The sequence below is a fragment of the Moschus berezovskii genome, chromosome 12, assembly GCF_049115385.1.
Source record: "Moschus berezovskii isolate FMDL1 chromosome 12, NW_MosBer_1.0, whole genome shotgun sequence".
NCBI lineage: Eukaryota > Metazoa > Chordata > Mammalia > Artiodactyla > Moschidae > Moschus > Moschus berezovskii.
This window is the reverse complement of record NC_142471.1, coordinates 18,610,047-18,624,510: the sequence shown is the minus strand read 5'-3', so window position 1 is coordinate 18,624,510 and position 14,464 is coordinate 18,610,047. Positions and strand designations below refer to the sequence as shown.

The following is a 14,464-nucleotide window of genomic DNA, read 5'->3' as shown; positions in this document are numbered from 1 at the left end:
ATTTATTAATGAAGTGCATGCATGCATTGCATTATTGCTACATGCATACATATTTTTTGTAATGTTTATTTTATTACATATATAGTAAGAGACAAAGAAGATTTGTGAAACATATCATCTGACCCAATTAATAAAAATTCTCATCAGACTTTACATGGTAATTCTATTTTATTTTTTGAAGAATGACCATACTGTTTTCCATAGTGGTTAACATTTTACATTTCCGTCAGCAATGCAGAATGATTCCAATTTGTCCACATCCTTGCCAATACCTTGTTGCTTTCTGTTTTTTTTTTTTTTTTTAAATAATGGTCGTTCTAATGGATGTGAAGTGGTTTCGATTTGTGTTTTCCTCAGGATTAATGATCTTGAGTATCTCTTCATATTTTTATTGCCATTTGTATATTTTCTTTGAAGAAATGTCTATTCAAGACCTTTGCCCATTTTTAAATAGGGTTGTTTGTTTTGTTGTTGTTGAACATCTAAATATTTTATGTAGTAGAAAATATACTAAAATTCTTAACACCTGTCTTTTTTCTCACTGTTAGTGGTGCGAAGTACAGTTTGCTAGCTCATACTACCCTGAGCTTGGAAAGCGCTGAGGATAGCTTCAAGACTCATAATCTTTCTGTTAATGGGAATGGTAAGTACAGTATTTATTTTACTTATTGTACATGTTATGTCAATATATGTGTCATGACAGTAATAATTGCTGATTTTAATATGTTCCTCTGAAGTGATTATTGGCTTATATGACATAGGCATGGAGTGATTCTGTGGATTCTTTCAAATATGTCCGTCCCTTTCCCCCAAAAGTGAAAAGTTTATTTTTCTCTGTCTCCTGTTTGCTGGAGATTTGTTTGTGAGGCTTACTTGTTAAGAACAAAAAGGTTTTGCATTTTCTGAATCCTTTTCTTTGACTTGAAATGGGTGACTTCACCACTCTTCTGTTAACAGTTGTCAAAGACCTATCTTATTTTTGAATTTGTAATTGAGGAAACCAACCTGTCTGTTGATAGAAAGCAGAGGATATAAGGGAAAAGTGGGGCTAACTTAATCTTAAACATTTTTCTCTAGATGATAATTGGTCGTTATAATTTGTTAGAAAGAAATAGGGTGAAGAAGGGAGGTGAGTGATTAGGAAGATTTATAAAACAGCATAAGCACTCTCCACACTCCCAGATTACTTTTAGCTATGATGAAAAATACACAGTAGTGTTGGTAAAGTAGATTGGAAATATGATTTGGATTATTTATTCTTTTTCATTTTTCAAGGTAGAATATATAAAATCATGTACTACCTTATACTTTTTGTTGTAAAGAGAGATGACTCTGTACATTTTTAAAATTTCACACTAAAATATTAAAAATAGAGAAACGTTCATAAAATGTAAATGTGCAGTTTAACAAATAATTATGATATATGAATGGGGCTTCCCCGGTGGCTCAGAGGTTAAAAATCCTTGTGTGTTTTATTATACTTTATTACATCTGGGATCATTTTCCTGCTGCTTGAAGTATAATCCTTAGAATTTATTTTAGTATGTTATGTTAGTATCATACTTCTTGATTCTTTGTGTTTGTCTGAAGATGACTTTGTTTAGCTTCACTCTTAAAAGGCATTTTTTACATGGTGTAGAAATTTGGCACTTTAATATTTTTCATTTTGAATATTAAAGCTATAATTCCACTACTTTCTGGTGTCTTGTGAAAAGTGAAAGTGGCTCAGTCGTGTCCAACTCTTTGCGACCCCATGGACTATAGTCCATGGAATTCTTCAGGCCAGAATACTGGAGTGGGTAGCCTTTCCCTTCTCCAGGGTATCTTCCCAACCCAGGAATTGAACCAGGGTCTCCTGCATTGCAGGTGGATTCTTTACCAACTGAGCCATCAGGGTCTTGAACTGGCTGTTAAAAATCATTTGTCAGTGTGTCGTTTCTGTGAAGGTAACTTTTCATTTTTTTCTTTGTTTTTGGTTTTCTGAAGCTTCACCATGCTATAGGTGAAGAATTTAGTTTTATTGATGCTGCTTTTGGAAATCTTGAACTTCTTTACACTGATTGATGTCTTTCATTATTCTGGACAAAATCTTGTCTATTCAGAAAGCCTCTGGTCCATTCTCTTGACTTTCTTCCTCTAGCATTCTTATTAAACCTATGTTAGTCTTTCTGACTGTGTTCTCTATTATTATTATCATTTATGATCTATTCCTCATCTTTTTTTTCTGTCTTTGCTACTTTTCCTAGAATTTTTAATGCACTCTTTTATTTCCTTTATTCTCTTTGCAGCTATGTCTGATCTGCTGTTGAATCTATATACCAAGTTCTTCATTTCACTTATTGTACTTCTTATTTCTAGAAGTTCTGTTTGATTTTTTTCTCAAATCTGCTATACCACTTTGTATTCCCTGCATGCACTGTTAATATTATCTTTTAGGTTTTTATTAAAAGAGTGAGTATAGCTATTTTATAGTCTATGGCTAATAATTCAGATATATAGAGTCTTTCTTGGTCAGTTTCTTTTTTTTTTTTGTAACTGGTTACCACTCAGTTTCTTCATGTATAGTTATTTTCATGTACTTGTCATTATAATTGAAAGTTTACATAGCAGAATAAATTAATGCTTAGTGTCTACTTCTGGCAGGAACTTGGAGAGACTAGGCTCACTTTATCCAAAGACCATGTCTGAGTTTATCTGGATCCCTTCATCCCCACTTCCAGGCAGTGGGAATCCTGGGCAGTTAGACTGGTTTATTTATGGTTCCCTGGAGAAGGAAATGGCAACCCACTCCAGTTTTCTTGCCTGGAAAATCCCATGGACGGATAAGCCTGGTAGGCTACAGTCCACGGGGTTGCAAAGAGTTGGACATGACTGAGCAACTTGACTTTCACTACCCAGTTGGTGATTCCTTTGGGCTATCAGCTTAATATGAGGAACCCTACCATTAATCTGCCTACATTGTTAAAGTCCTAGACTGATTTCTGGTCTACTTCCCTTATCTTGCAGGATCTTTAAATCATAAATTGGACTTGCTATGATTAGCAAATGCTCTCAAGACAGATTCTGTGCTCATTTAACTTATTGGTTCTCATTTATCAGATTTGTACTGGTAGTTTCTTTTAGTTTTGTTACCTCTTTGTTGCTCTAAAGCTTTTTAAATAGATTTGGTTCAGCATTTTATAGTAGTTTTCAGTGGGAGGATTGGTCTGAACAATCTAATTGAGCTTTCTGTCACCCACAACTTCAAGTTTGTAATAGTATTAGCATTATCAATTGGCAAATCGGAAAACTTGGCAAATTAAGTTTTAATTCCATTTTGTGTCAGTTCTCTAGAATTATTGATATTATCACCATATGTTGAGTGCTTGTTATGTTCCAGACATATTCAGCCTTGAGAAAGAAAATTCTGTAATATGTGACAGCGTGAATGATCTTTGACATTATGCTAACTGAAATAGCCAGTCACAGCAGGACAAATACTACCAGATTCTACTTATATGAAGTGTCTGAAATAGACAGACTGTTGGAAGCAGAGCGTAGTTTACTATGGGAGTTACTATGGCGGTGACTAGGGGTTTGGAAGAAGAGAAAGGGGTGCTAATAAACTGGTATAAAGCTTCAGTTACACAAGGTGAATAAGTTCTAGAGATCTGCTGTATAACATGTGAAATAGGTTAACAATACTGTATTGTTCTCCCCAAAATCTGTTGAGAGTAGGGTATCCTATTACATGTTCTTATGCTAAAGCAGTTTTTATTTTTAGTCTCTGAGAGATGTAGTTATTAGGGAGGGTTACAGTGAAGTGATTAATAATGGAGACTGTGGAGCTATCAGCCTTGGATTCGTATTCTAGTTCTACCACTGGCTGACTCTGTGACATTCCCAAGTTCCTTATTTTGTTATCATTTACATTTTACAGATGAATAAAATACACTTTAGAGAATGTAATGTGCCAGATTATGTAGCTAGCTAGTGTTCAAGCCAGACTTTAATCCAGGACAGGTGGTGCTTTTTCTGCTGTGTGTTCTGGTTAGGCATATATTATTACTGACAAAGCACCTGAAAATTCACAATACTATTGATTTGTTAATAATGGAATTGATGATGAAAGATCCTATTCTTTCAGCTAAATCATCAGAAAGATTGTTGAAATGAATAAAATTCACAAAGCATCAATTTCAGTGGTGTCCCTTGTCGTTAGTGTTCTTTAAGATATTACTAGAGAAGATGGCGGAGGAATAGGACGGGGCGGCTACTTTCTCCCTCACAAAATCAACAAAAGAACATTTGAACTCTGAGTAAATCCCACAAAAAAACTTCTGAATACCGGCAGAGGACATCAGGCACTCAGAAAAGCAGCCCATAGTCAACGAAAGGAGGTAGGAAATAGATAAAAAGAGAGACAAAAGAGGGAGGGACGGAGCTCCGACCAGGAAGGGAGGCTTAAAAAAAAAAAAGAGAAGTTTCCAAACACCTGGAAACACTAGGGAGTGGAACCTCAGAGGGCCGCATAACTGGGAGACAAAAGACATAAATAATTAAAACTCACAGACTAAGTGCACAGAGGAAACTCTCAGTGGAGAAGCAGCGCAGAAGCCCGCGCCCCTCACTAGGAGGCAGGGGCTGGGCAGGGAGGCGCCAACAGCGGCGCTTAGAGGGAGAACTGGGCTTGAACGCCCCAGGGCAAACTGAGGGCTCGAACTTAAGATACCAGAGCAGAGGTTGCAGCTGAAGGGTGAGATGGCTGGAAAAAGCCTGCGAAAAGCCGCAAGCCAGCCCTGCCCACAGAACCGGGCGCTGAGCGGAGCGAACCAGCAGCGGGCGGCCCATCCCCCAGCCCCCACCAGTGCGGGCGGGGAGGGCAGCCCGCACCTGGGTGGGGGCAGCCCCAGCTCCAGAGAGGCTTCCCGTGCCAAGCTGCAGGCAGGCTTCCTTGCTAGCCAGGACTTCTTGGGTTCGGGCCAGTCGATATCTGCCTGAGAAAGTGCGCTGGTTGTACTCCCAGAAAACTGAGCGGCAGGGACCGGGTAGGCGATAAGTCGCAGCGACCGTGCTCGCCAAACGCCTGGTCACCTGAGCTGCTAGGACCGGGGAAGGCACAAAACGCAGGCCCAGCCAAGTCTGTGCCTTTGTCAAGTACCCGAGGACCTGAACCTGAGCCGCTCAGACCTGGGAAGTGCATGCAACCCAGCGCCAGTAGCGGACAGCTCGCAGCAGAGCAAACTAAAGCCTAAGCAGCATAAACAGGGAAAGCACACACGCCTCGAGCGGGAGCATTCCCAGTGTAGCCGAGACACTGCGAGCACTCCCCACAGACGCCAGGGATATTTGTTAGCTGTTCCTCCCTCCCCATAGCAGGACTGAATAGGAGAGCCGGGGGAAAAAAAAAGTGTCCACCACCGCATCCTGGTGTCAGGACGGGAATTAGACACTGAGGAGACCAGAAAACAGAAGAGCTTTGTCAACAGAAGGAACTGCCTTGGAAGTAACAGAGGGAGAAGCCTTGAGCCTCCTGCAAGAATAAGACTGGAAACCAGAGGCAGAGGCTTAAGGCCAAATCCTGAGAACATCAGAGATCTCCTGTTCCAGAGAACATTAATTGATAGGTACTCATCAAATGCCTCCATACATACACTGAAACCAGGCACCACGCAAGGGTCAACAAGTTTCAGTGAAAGACATACTACGCAAGCTATCCAGCAACATAGGAGAATAGCACTGAGCTTCAATATACAGGCTGCCCAAAGCCACTTCAAACCCACTGACATCTCAAACTCATTACTGGACACTTCATTGCACTCCAGAGAGAAGAAATCCAGCTCCACCCACTAGAACATCTACTCAAGCTTCCCTAACCAGGGAACCTTGACAAGTCACCCATCCAACCCCACACACAACGAGGTAACTACATAATAAAAAGAACTCCACAAACTGTCAGGAGACGGAAAGGCCACCCTGAACACAGCAATATAAGCAAGATGAAGAGGCAGAGAAATACCCAACAAGTAAAGGAACAGGATAAATGCCCACCAACACAAACAAAAGAGGAAGATATAGGGAACCTACCCGATGAAGGATTTCGAATTTTAATTGTGAAAATGATTCAAAATCTGGAAAGCAAAATGGAGTTACAGATAAATAAACTGGAGAAAAGGATTGAGAAGATGGAAGAAATGTTCAATAAGGAATTAGAGGAAATAAAAAAGAGTCAATATATAACGAATAATGCAATAGATGAGATCAGAAACACTCTCGAAGGCACAAACAGTAGAATAACGGAGGCAGAAGACAGGATAAGCGAGCTAGAAGATAGAATTGTAGAAATAAGTGAAACAGAGATGGAAAAAGAAAAAAGAATTTTAAAAAATGAGGACAATATTAGAGACATATGGGACAATATTAAACGCCCCAACATTCGAATCATAGGAGTCCCAGAAGAAGAAGACAAAAAGAAAGACCATGAGAGAATACTTGAGGAGATAATAGTTGAAAATTTCCCTAAAATGGGGAAGGAAATAATCAACCAAGTCCAAGAAACACAGAGAGTCCCTAACAGGATAAACCCAAGGCGAATACCCCAAGGCACATATTAATCAAATTAACAAAGATCAAACACAAAGAAAAAATATTAAAAGCAGCAAGGGAAAAACAGCAAATAACACACAAGGGGATCCCCATAAGGATAACAGCTGATCTTTCAGCAGAAACTCTACAGGCCAGGAGGGAATGGCAAGACATACTTAAAGTGATGAAAGAAAATAACCTACAGCCCAGATTACTGTACCCAGCAAGGATCTCATTCAATATGAAGGAGAAATCAAAAGCTTTACAGACAAGCAAAAGCTGAGAGAATTCAGCATCACCAAACCAGCTCTCCAACAAATACTAAAGGATCTTCTCTAGACAGGAAACACAGAAAGGGTATATAAACTCGAACCCAAAACAATAAAGAAAATGGCAACGGGATCATACTTATCAATAATCACCTTAAATGTAAATGGGTTGAATGCCCCAACCAAAAGACAAAGGCTGGCTGAATGGATACAAAAACAAGACCCCCATATATGTTGTCTACAAGAGACCCACCTCAAATCGAGGGACACATACAGACTGAAAGGGAAGGGCTGGAAAAAGACATTCCACGCAAATAGAGACCAAAAGAAAGCAGGAGTAGCAATACTCATATCAGATAAAATAGACTTTAAAACAAAGGCTGTGAAAAGAGACAAAGAAGGAAACTACATAATGATCAAAGGATCAATCCAAGAAGAAGATATAACAATTCTAAATGGTTAAAGCGTCTGCCTCCAATGCGGGAGACCCGGGTTCGATCCCTGGGTCGGGAAGATCCCCTGGAGAAGGAAACGGTAACCCACTCCAGTATTCTTGCCTGGAGAATCCCATGGACGGAGAAGCCTGGTAGGCTACAGTCCACGGGGTCGCAAAGAGTCGGACACGACTGAGCGACTGAACAGAACAGAACAGAAATATTTATGCACCCAACATAGGAGCACCGCAATATGTAAGACAATTACTAACAAGTATGAAAGGGGAAATTAACAATAACACAATAATAGTGGGAGACTTTAATACCCCACTTATATCTATGGATAGATCAACTAAACAGAAAATTAACAAAGAAACACAAACTTTAAATGATACAATAGACCAGTTAGACCTAATAGATATCTATAGGACATTTCACCCCAAAACAATGAATTTCACCTTTTTCTCAAGCGCACACGGAACCTTTTCCAGGATAGATCACGTCCTGGGCCATAAATCTAGCCTTGGTAAATTCAAAAAAATTGAAATCATTCCAAGCATCTTTTCTGACCACAATGCAGTAAGATTAGGTCTCAATTACAGGAGAAAAACTACTAAAAATGCCAACATATGGAGGCTGAACAACACACTGCTGAATAATGAACAAATCATAGAAGAAATCAAAAGAGAAATCAAAATATGCATAGAAATGAATGAAAGTGAAAACACAACAACCCAAAACCTCTGGGACACTGTAAAAGCAGTGCTAAGGGGGAAGTTCATAGCAATACAGGCACACCTCAAGAAACAAGAAAAAAGTCAAATAACCTAACTCTACATCTAAAGAAACTAGAAAAGGAAGAAATGAAGAACCCCAGGGTTAGCAGAAGGAAAGAAATCGTAAAAATTAGGGCAGAGATAAATGCAAAAGAAACAAAAGAGACCATAGCAAAAATCAACAAAGCCGAAAGCTGGTTCTTTGAGAAGGTAAATAAAATTGACAAACCACTATCCAGACTCATCAAGAAACAAAGAGAGAAGAACCAAATCAATAAAATTAGAAATGAAAATGGAGAGATCACAACTGACAACACAGAAATACAAAGGATTATTAGAGAATACTATCAGCAATTATATGGCAATAAAATGAATAACTTGGAAGAAATGGACAAATTCCTAGAAAAGTACACCTTGCCAAAACTGAACCAGGAAGAAATAGGAAATCTGAACAGACCCATCACAAGCACGGAAATAGCGGAAGTAATCAGAAAGCTTCCAGCAAACAAAAGCCCAGGTCCAGACGGCTTCACAGCTGAATTCTACCAAAAATTTAGTGAAGAGCTAACACCTATTCTACTCAAACTCTTCCAGAAAATTGCTGAGGAAGGAAAACTTCCAAACTCATTCTATGAGGCCACTATCACCCTAATCCCCAAACCTGGTAAAGATCCCACAAAAAAAGAAAACTACAGGCCAATATCACTGATGAACATAGATGCAAAAATCCTTAACAAAATTCTAGCAATCAGCATCCAACAACACATTAAGAAGATCATACATCATGACCAAGTGGGCTTTATCCCAGGAATGCAAGGATTCTTCAATATCTGCAAATCAATCAACGTAATACACCACATTAACAAACTGAAAAATAAAAATCATATGATTATCTCAATAGATGCAGAGAAAGCCTTTGACAAAATACAACATCCATTTATGATAAAAACTCTCCAGAAAGTGGGAATAGAAGGGACATATCTCAACATAATAAAAGCTATATACGACAGACCCACAGCAAACATTATCCTCAATGGTGAAAAACTGAAAGCATTTCCCCTAAAGTCAGGAACAAGACAAGGGTGCCCACTCTCACCACTACTATTCAACATAGTTCTGGAAGTTTTGGCTACAGCAATCAGAGCAGAAAAAGACATAAAACGAATACCAACTGGAAAAGAAGAAGTAAAACTTTCACTGTTCGCTGATGACATGATCCTCTACACAGAAAACCCTAAAGACTCTACCAGAAAACTACTAGAGCTAATCAATGAATACAGTAAAGTTGCAGGATATAAAATCAACACACAGAAATCCCTTGCATTCCTATACACTAATAATGAGAAAATAGAAAGAGAAATTAAGGAAACTATCCCATTCACTGTTGCAACGAAAAGAATTAAATACTTAGGAATATATCTACCTAAGGAAACAAAAGACTTGTACATAGAAAACTATAAAACACTAGTGAAAGTAATCAAAGAGGACATGGAGATGGAGAAATATACCATGTTCATGGATTGGAAGAATAAGTATTGTGAAAATGAGTATACTACCCAAAGTAATTTATACATTCAATGCAATCCCTATCAAGCTACCAAAGATATTTTTCACAGAACTAGAACAAATAATCTCACAATTTGTATGGAAATACAAAAAACCTCGAATAGCCAAAGCAATCTTGAAGAAGAAAAATGGAACTGGAGGAATTAACCTGCCAGACTTCAGGCTCTACTACAAAGCCACAGTCATCAAGACAGTATGGTACTGGCATAAAGACAGAAATATAGATCAATGGAACAAAATAGAAAGCCCAGAGATAAATCTACACACCTATGGACACCTTATCTTCGACAAAGGAGGCAAGAATATAAAATGGACAAAAGACAGTCTCTTTAACAAGTGGTGCTGGGAAGACTGGTCAGCCACTTGTAAAAGAATGAAACTAGAACACTTCGTAACACCATACACCAAAATAAACTCAAAATGGATTAGAGAGCTAAATGTAAGACCAGATACTATAAAACTCCTAGAGGAGAACATAGGCAAAACACTCTCCGACATAAATCACAGCAGGATCCTCCAAGACCCACCTCCCAGAATATTGGAAATAAAAGCAAAAATAAACAAATGGGACCTAATTAAAATCAAAAGCTTCTGCACAGCAAAGGAAACTATAAGCAAGGTGAAAAGACAGCCTTCAGAATGGGAGAAAATAATAGCAAATGAAGCAACTGATAAAGGATTAATCTCCAAAATATACAAGCAGCTCCTGCAGCTCAATTCCAGAAAACTAAGTGACCCAATCAAAAAATGGGCCAAAGAACTAAACAGACATTTCTTCAAAGAAGACATAAAGATGGCTAACAAACACATGAAAAAATGCTCAACATCCCTCATAATCAGAGAAATGCAAATCAAAACCACAACGAGATACCATTTCACACCAGTCAGAATGGCTGCTATCCAAAAGTCTACATGCAATAAATGCTGGAGAGGGTGTGGAGAAAAGGGAACCCTCTTACACTGTTGGTGGGAATGCAAACTAGTACAGCCACTATGGAGAACAGTGTGGAGATTCCTCAAAAAACTGGAAATAGAACTGCCATATGATCCAGCAATCGCACTCCTGGGCATACACACCGAGGAAACCAGAATTGAAAGAGACACATGTACTCCAATGTTCATCGCAGCACTGTTTATAATAGCCAGGACATGGAAGCAACCTAGATGTCCATCTGCAGATGAATGGATAAGAAAGCTTTGGTACATATACACAATGGAGTATTTCTCAGCCATCAAAAAGAATGCATTTGAATCAGTTTTAATGAGGTGGATGAAATTGGAGCCAATTATACAGAGTGAAGTAAGCCAGAAAGAAAAACATCAATGCAGTATACTAACGCATATATATGGAATTTAGAAAGATGGTAACCTTAACCCTGTATACGAGACTGCAAAAGAGACATAGGCATATAGAACAGTCTTTGGGACTCTGTGGAGAGGGTGAAGGTGGGATGATTGGGGAGAATGGCATTGTAGCATGTATATTATCATAAGTGACCAGTCCAGGTTCGACGCATGATACAGGATGCTTGGGGCTGGTGCACGGGGATGACCTGGAGGGAGGATATGGGGAAGAGGGAGGTGGGAGGGGGGTTCAGGAGAGAGAACACATGTACACCTGGGGCGGATTCATGTCAATGTATGGCAAAACCAACTAATATATTAATGTAAGGTAATTTGCCTCCAATAAAATAAATTTTAAAAAAAAGAAAAAAAAAGATATTACTAGATTCTCCTTTAATAAAACGCTCATGAGCAAATAAGCATGAGAACTATGTGGTATATTTCTTTCTAAGAGAAACACAATAGGGATTAGTATATTGAGCATTCACGCTAAGTCGCCTCAGTCATGTTCGACTCTTTGTGACCCTGTGGACTGTTGCTCACCAATTTCTTGTGCCCATGGGTTCTCCAGGCAAGAATACTGGAGTGGGTGGCCATGCTCTCCTCCAGGAGATCTTCCTGACCCAGGGATTGAACCCGCATCTCTTATGTCTCCTGCATTGACACTGGTACCACCTGGGAAGCCTGAGTAGGATATTAAAGACTATGAAAAGACCTGTGCTTACAGCAGTAACACCCCAAAACGGTTGACAACCGAACTTGTAGCTTCCACTGGAGAAATTTTAAGAACACTAGCCTATATGCCAAACTCCTTTGATGTGATAGGTATGTTCCTAGAAATGTGTGTAAATGAAAATCTTGTAAATCAATTATATTTTGGAAAAAAAGTGCATAATTAAAAATAAACACAATTTTTTGCAGGAAAAAGTCACCCTTTGATTTATTTGTTACTAAATCTATGCTTAATAAGGTTTTCCTAAATAAAGTTGTGTCAGTGTCTCCCAAATACTATAAAGAGGAAATACAAGATTTTTGAAATTTATAACTCAACTTTATTGCTCTTACTAGTTGAAGGAAAAAGCCAAAATGGTATCTTAAGGCTTGAACTTGTCATCAAGAAATTTTTATACTTTTTATAAAACAATGAAACCACATTGTAAAGATTGACTGACATGGAACCGAGATATTATCTGGATTCTTTCTCTTGCCTTTGTTTTGTTGTCGCTGTCATTTTAAAACTCCATTTTGTTCCCCATCTGAAACTGCAGATGAATTAGATAAAATCTTCGAGTAATGAAAAGTCAAACTGTTCTTTCACTTCCTGTTTCATTTCATCTTGTCCTAATATTACCCTTGGTTAGAAAAGAAGAATTAAGTATTTTGATTAAATCTATTGCATAAGACTGGAAAAACAGCATTGAAAAATAGAAAGGATATGGCTTCGGGACTGAGAGTGCCCTGGATATGAAATTATAAGAAGCATATGTTACATGCAAGATACAGTGATAAATGTCATATATACACATTTTCTTATTTGATTTCACAACAACCCTAGAACTTTATAGGTAGTACTTTTAAGAATGAGAGTTGATACTTGGGCAAGTTAAGTGACCAGCCTAGATGCCATCTTTCTTGTTAACGGTAGAGAGAAGAAGTTGTAGCTCTGTGCTTTATTCTCCAGTGGTCACGAGCTGTAGAGAAATCTACATGGGAAGTAACAGCTGATTGTGGCCTACGGGGCATGTGATCTGTAGAGCAAAGAATTTTACATCGAATATCTGTTTTCAAGGACTGCAACTAGGAAGGAGTTATTTTTCTTGGTGTGCCTTGAAATCTGAAGTTAGTTTGCTAGAGAAACTGTTACATGTGGTGTTTAGGTTCCAGGTACATTGTTGATTGAACAAACTTTATGAACTGGTCTGGAAAACTATACTCCTTGGAAGGAAAGTTATGACCAACCTAGATAGCATATTAAAAGGCAGAGACATTACTTTGCCAACCAAGGTCCATCTAGTCAAGGCTATGGTTTTTCCCGTGGTCATGTATGGATGTGAGAGTTGGACTGTGAAGAAAGCTGATCACTGAAGAATTGATGCTTTTGAACTGTGGTGTTGGAGAAGACTCTTGAGAGTCCCTTGGACTGCAAGGAGATCCAACCAGTCCATTCTAAAGGAGAGCAATCCTGGGTGTTCACTGGAAGGACTGATGCTAAAGCTGAAACTGCAATACTTTGGCCACCTCATGCGACGAGTTGACTCACTGGAAAAGACTCTGATGCTGGGAGGGATTGGGGGCGGGAGGAGACGGCGACAACAGAGAATGAGATGTCTGGATGGCATCACCATCTCGATGAACATGAGTTTGAGTGAACTCCGGGAGTTGGTGATGGACAGGGAGGCCTGGCGTGCTGTGATTCATGGGGTCGCAAAGAGTCGGACACGACTGAGTGACTGAACTGAACTGAACTGACGATTCTATTTCTTTAGGAGTTATATCCTAACTTAAAAACAAGTCATCCGTAAGTCTTGTATGTAAAGAAATTCACTTTGAAACTTTAAATTCATAAATCAAAAATTTGATTTCAGATGTATTACTTAGATCCATGCTTTTATATAATGTTTCTTTCATTTCCTGCCTATTTTAAGAAAGGAGATTCTCATTTATTCATATCTGCATTTTAAAATCGATGCCTGTATTGTATTTATGCACTTAATTATTCTCTTGGATGAAACGCTTCATTTCTAAAAGATAGCAGCTTTAACAAGGTAATAATAAAAAAGAATAGGCCAAGAAAATTTGTTGTGTTCTATTCTTTAGTAGAATCTTGAGCAGGTAAATTGATAAAAATTATTTTATTTTGTGCTGTTCATTTGGGCTTCTCAGGTGGCGCTAGTGGTAAAGAACCTCCCTGCCGATGCAGGTTAGAGGTAAGAGACTCGGGTTTGATCCCTGGGTTGGGAAGATCCACCTGGAGGAGGGCATGGCAACCTAACTCCAGTATTCTTGCCTGGAGAATCCCATGGACAGAGGAGCCTGGCGGGCTACCGTCCATGGGGTTGCACAGAAATCGGTCACTACTGAAACAACTTAGCACCCACACCCATGCTCTTCATTTAGGCTGGTCTTTTTCATTTAACTGATGCTCCGAACATTGGCTACATCTATTAAATATATATTAAATAACTGTTTTTACCAAAAGTATTTTATTTTCTGAACTTACTTTTTGGTTAATAATAGTAACAGCCAATGGTTAGTCATTTAATAGGCATTTACCAACAGGGGTGCAGTGAAAACTTAACAAATCTTTTTGTGTGTGGTCCAGTATGAACAAAGGACTGACCATATGTTGCGTTTTTATTTATACCCTAATACACACAATAAATTATACAGTGCTTTCCTTCCATACAGTTATAAAGGCTGCCTGCACATTAGAGGGGTATCTTAATGTTTTTTGAAAGAACTTTATTAAACAATTGCAAACTTATAGAAAAGTTAAAAATTGAATATCAAG

The 14,464-nt window shown here is 38.7% G+C and overlaps 1 protein-coding gene across 4 annotated transcripts in view; it reads left to right on the top strand.

The window, feature by feature from the left end:
- RTKN2 (rhotekin 2) overlaps nt 1-14,464 on the top strand; it is a 118,615-nt gene that overhangs the window by 62,837 nt on the left and 41,314 nt on the right. For all 4 annotated transcript variants that reach the window (XM_088841915.1, XM_088841912.1, XM_088841914.1 and 1 more), the window contains one exon: nt 549-643. In XM_088841915.1, the coding sequence (XP_088698041.1) occupies nt 549-643 (95 nt within the window). The remainder of the gene's footprint in view (nt 1-548; nt 644-14,464) is intronic.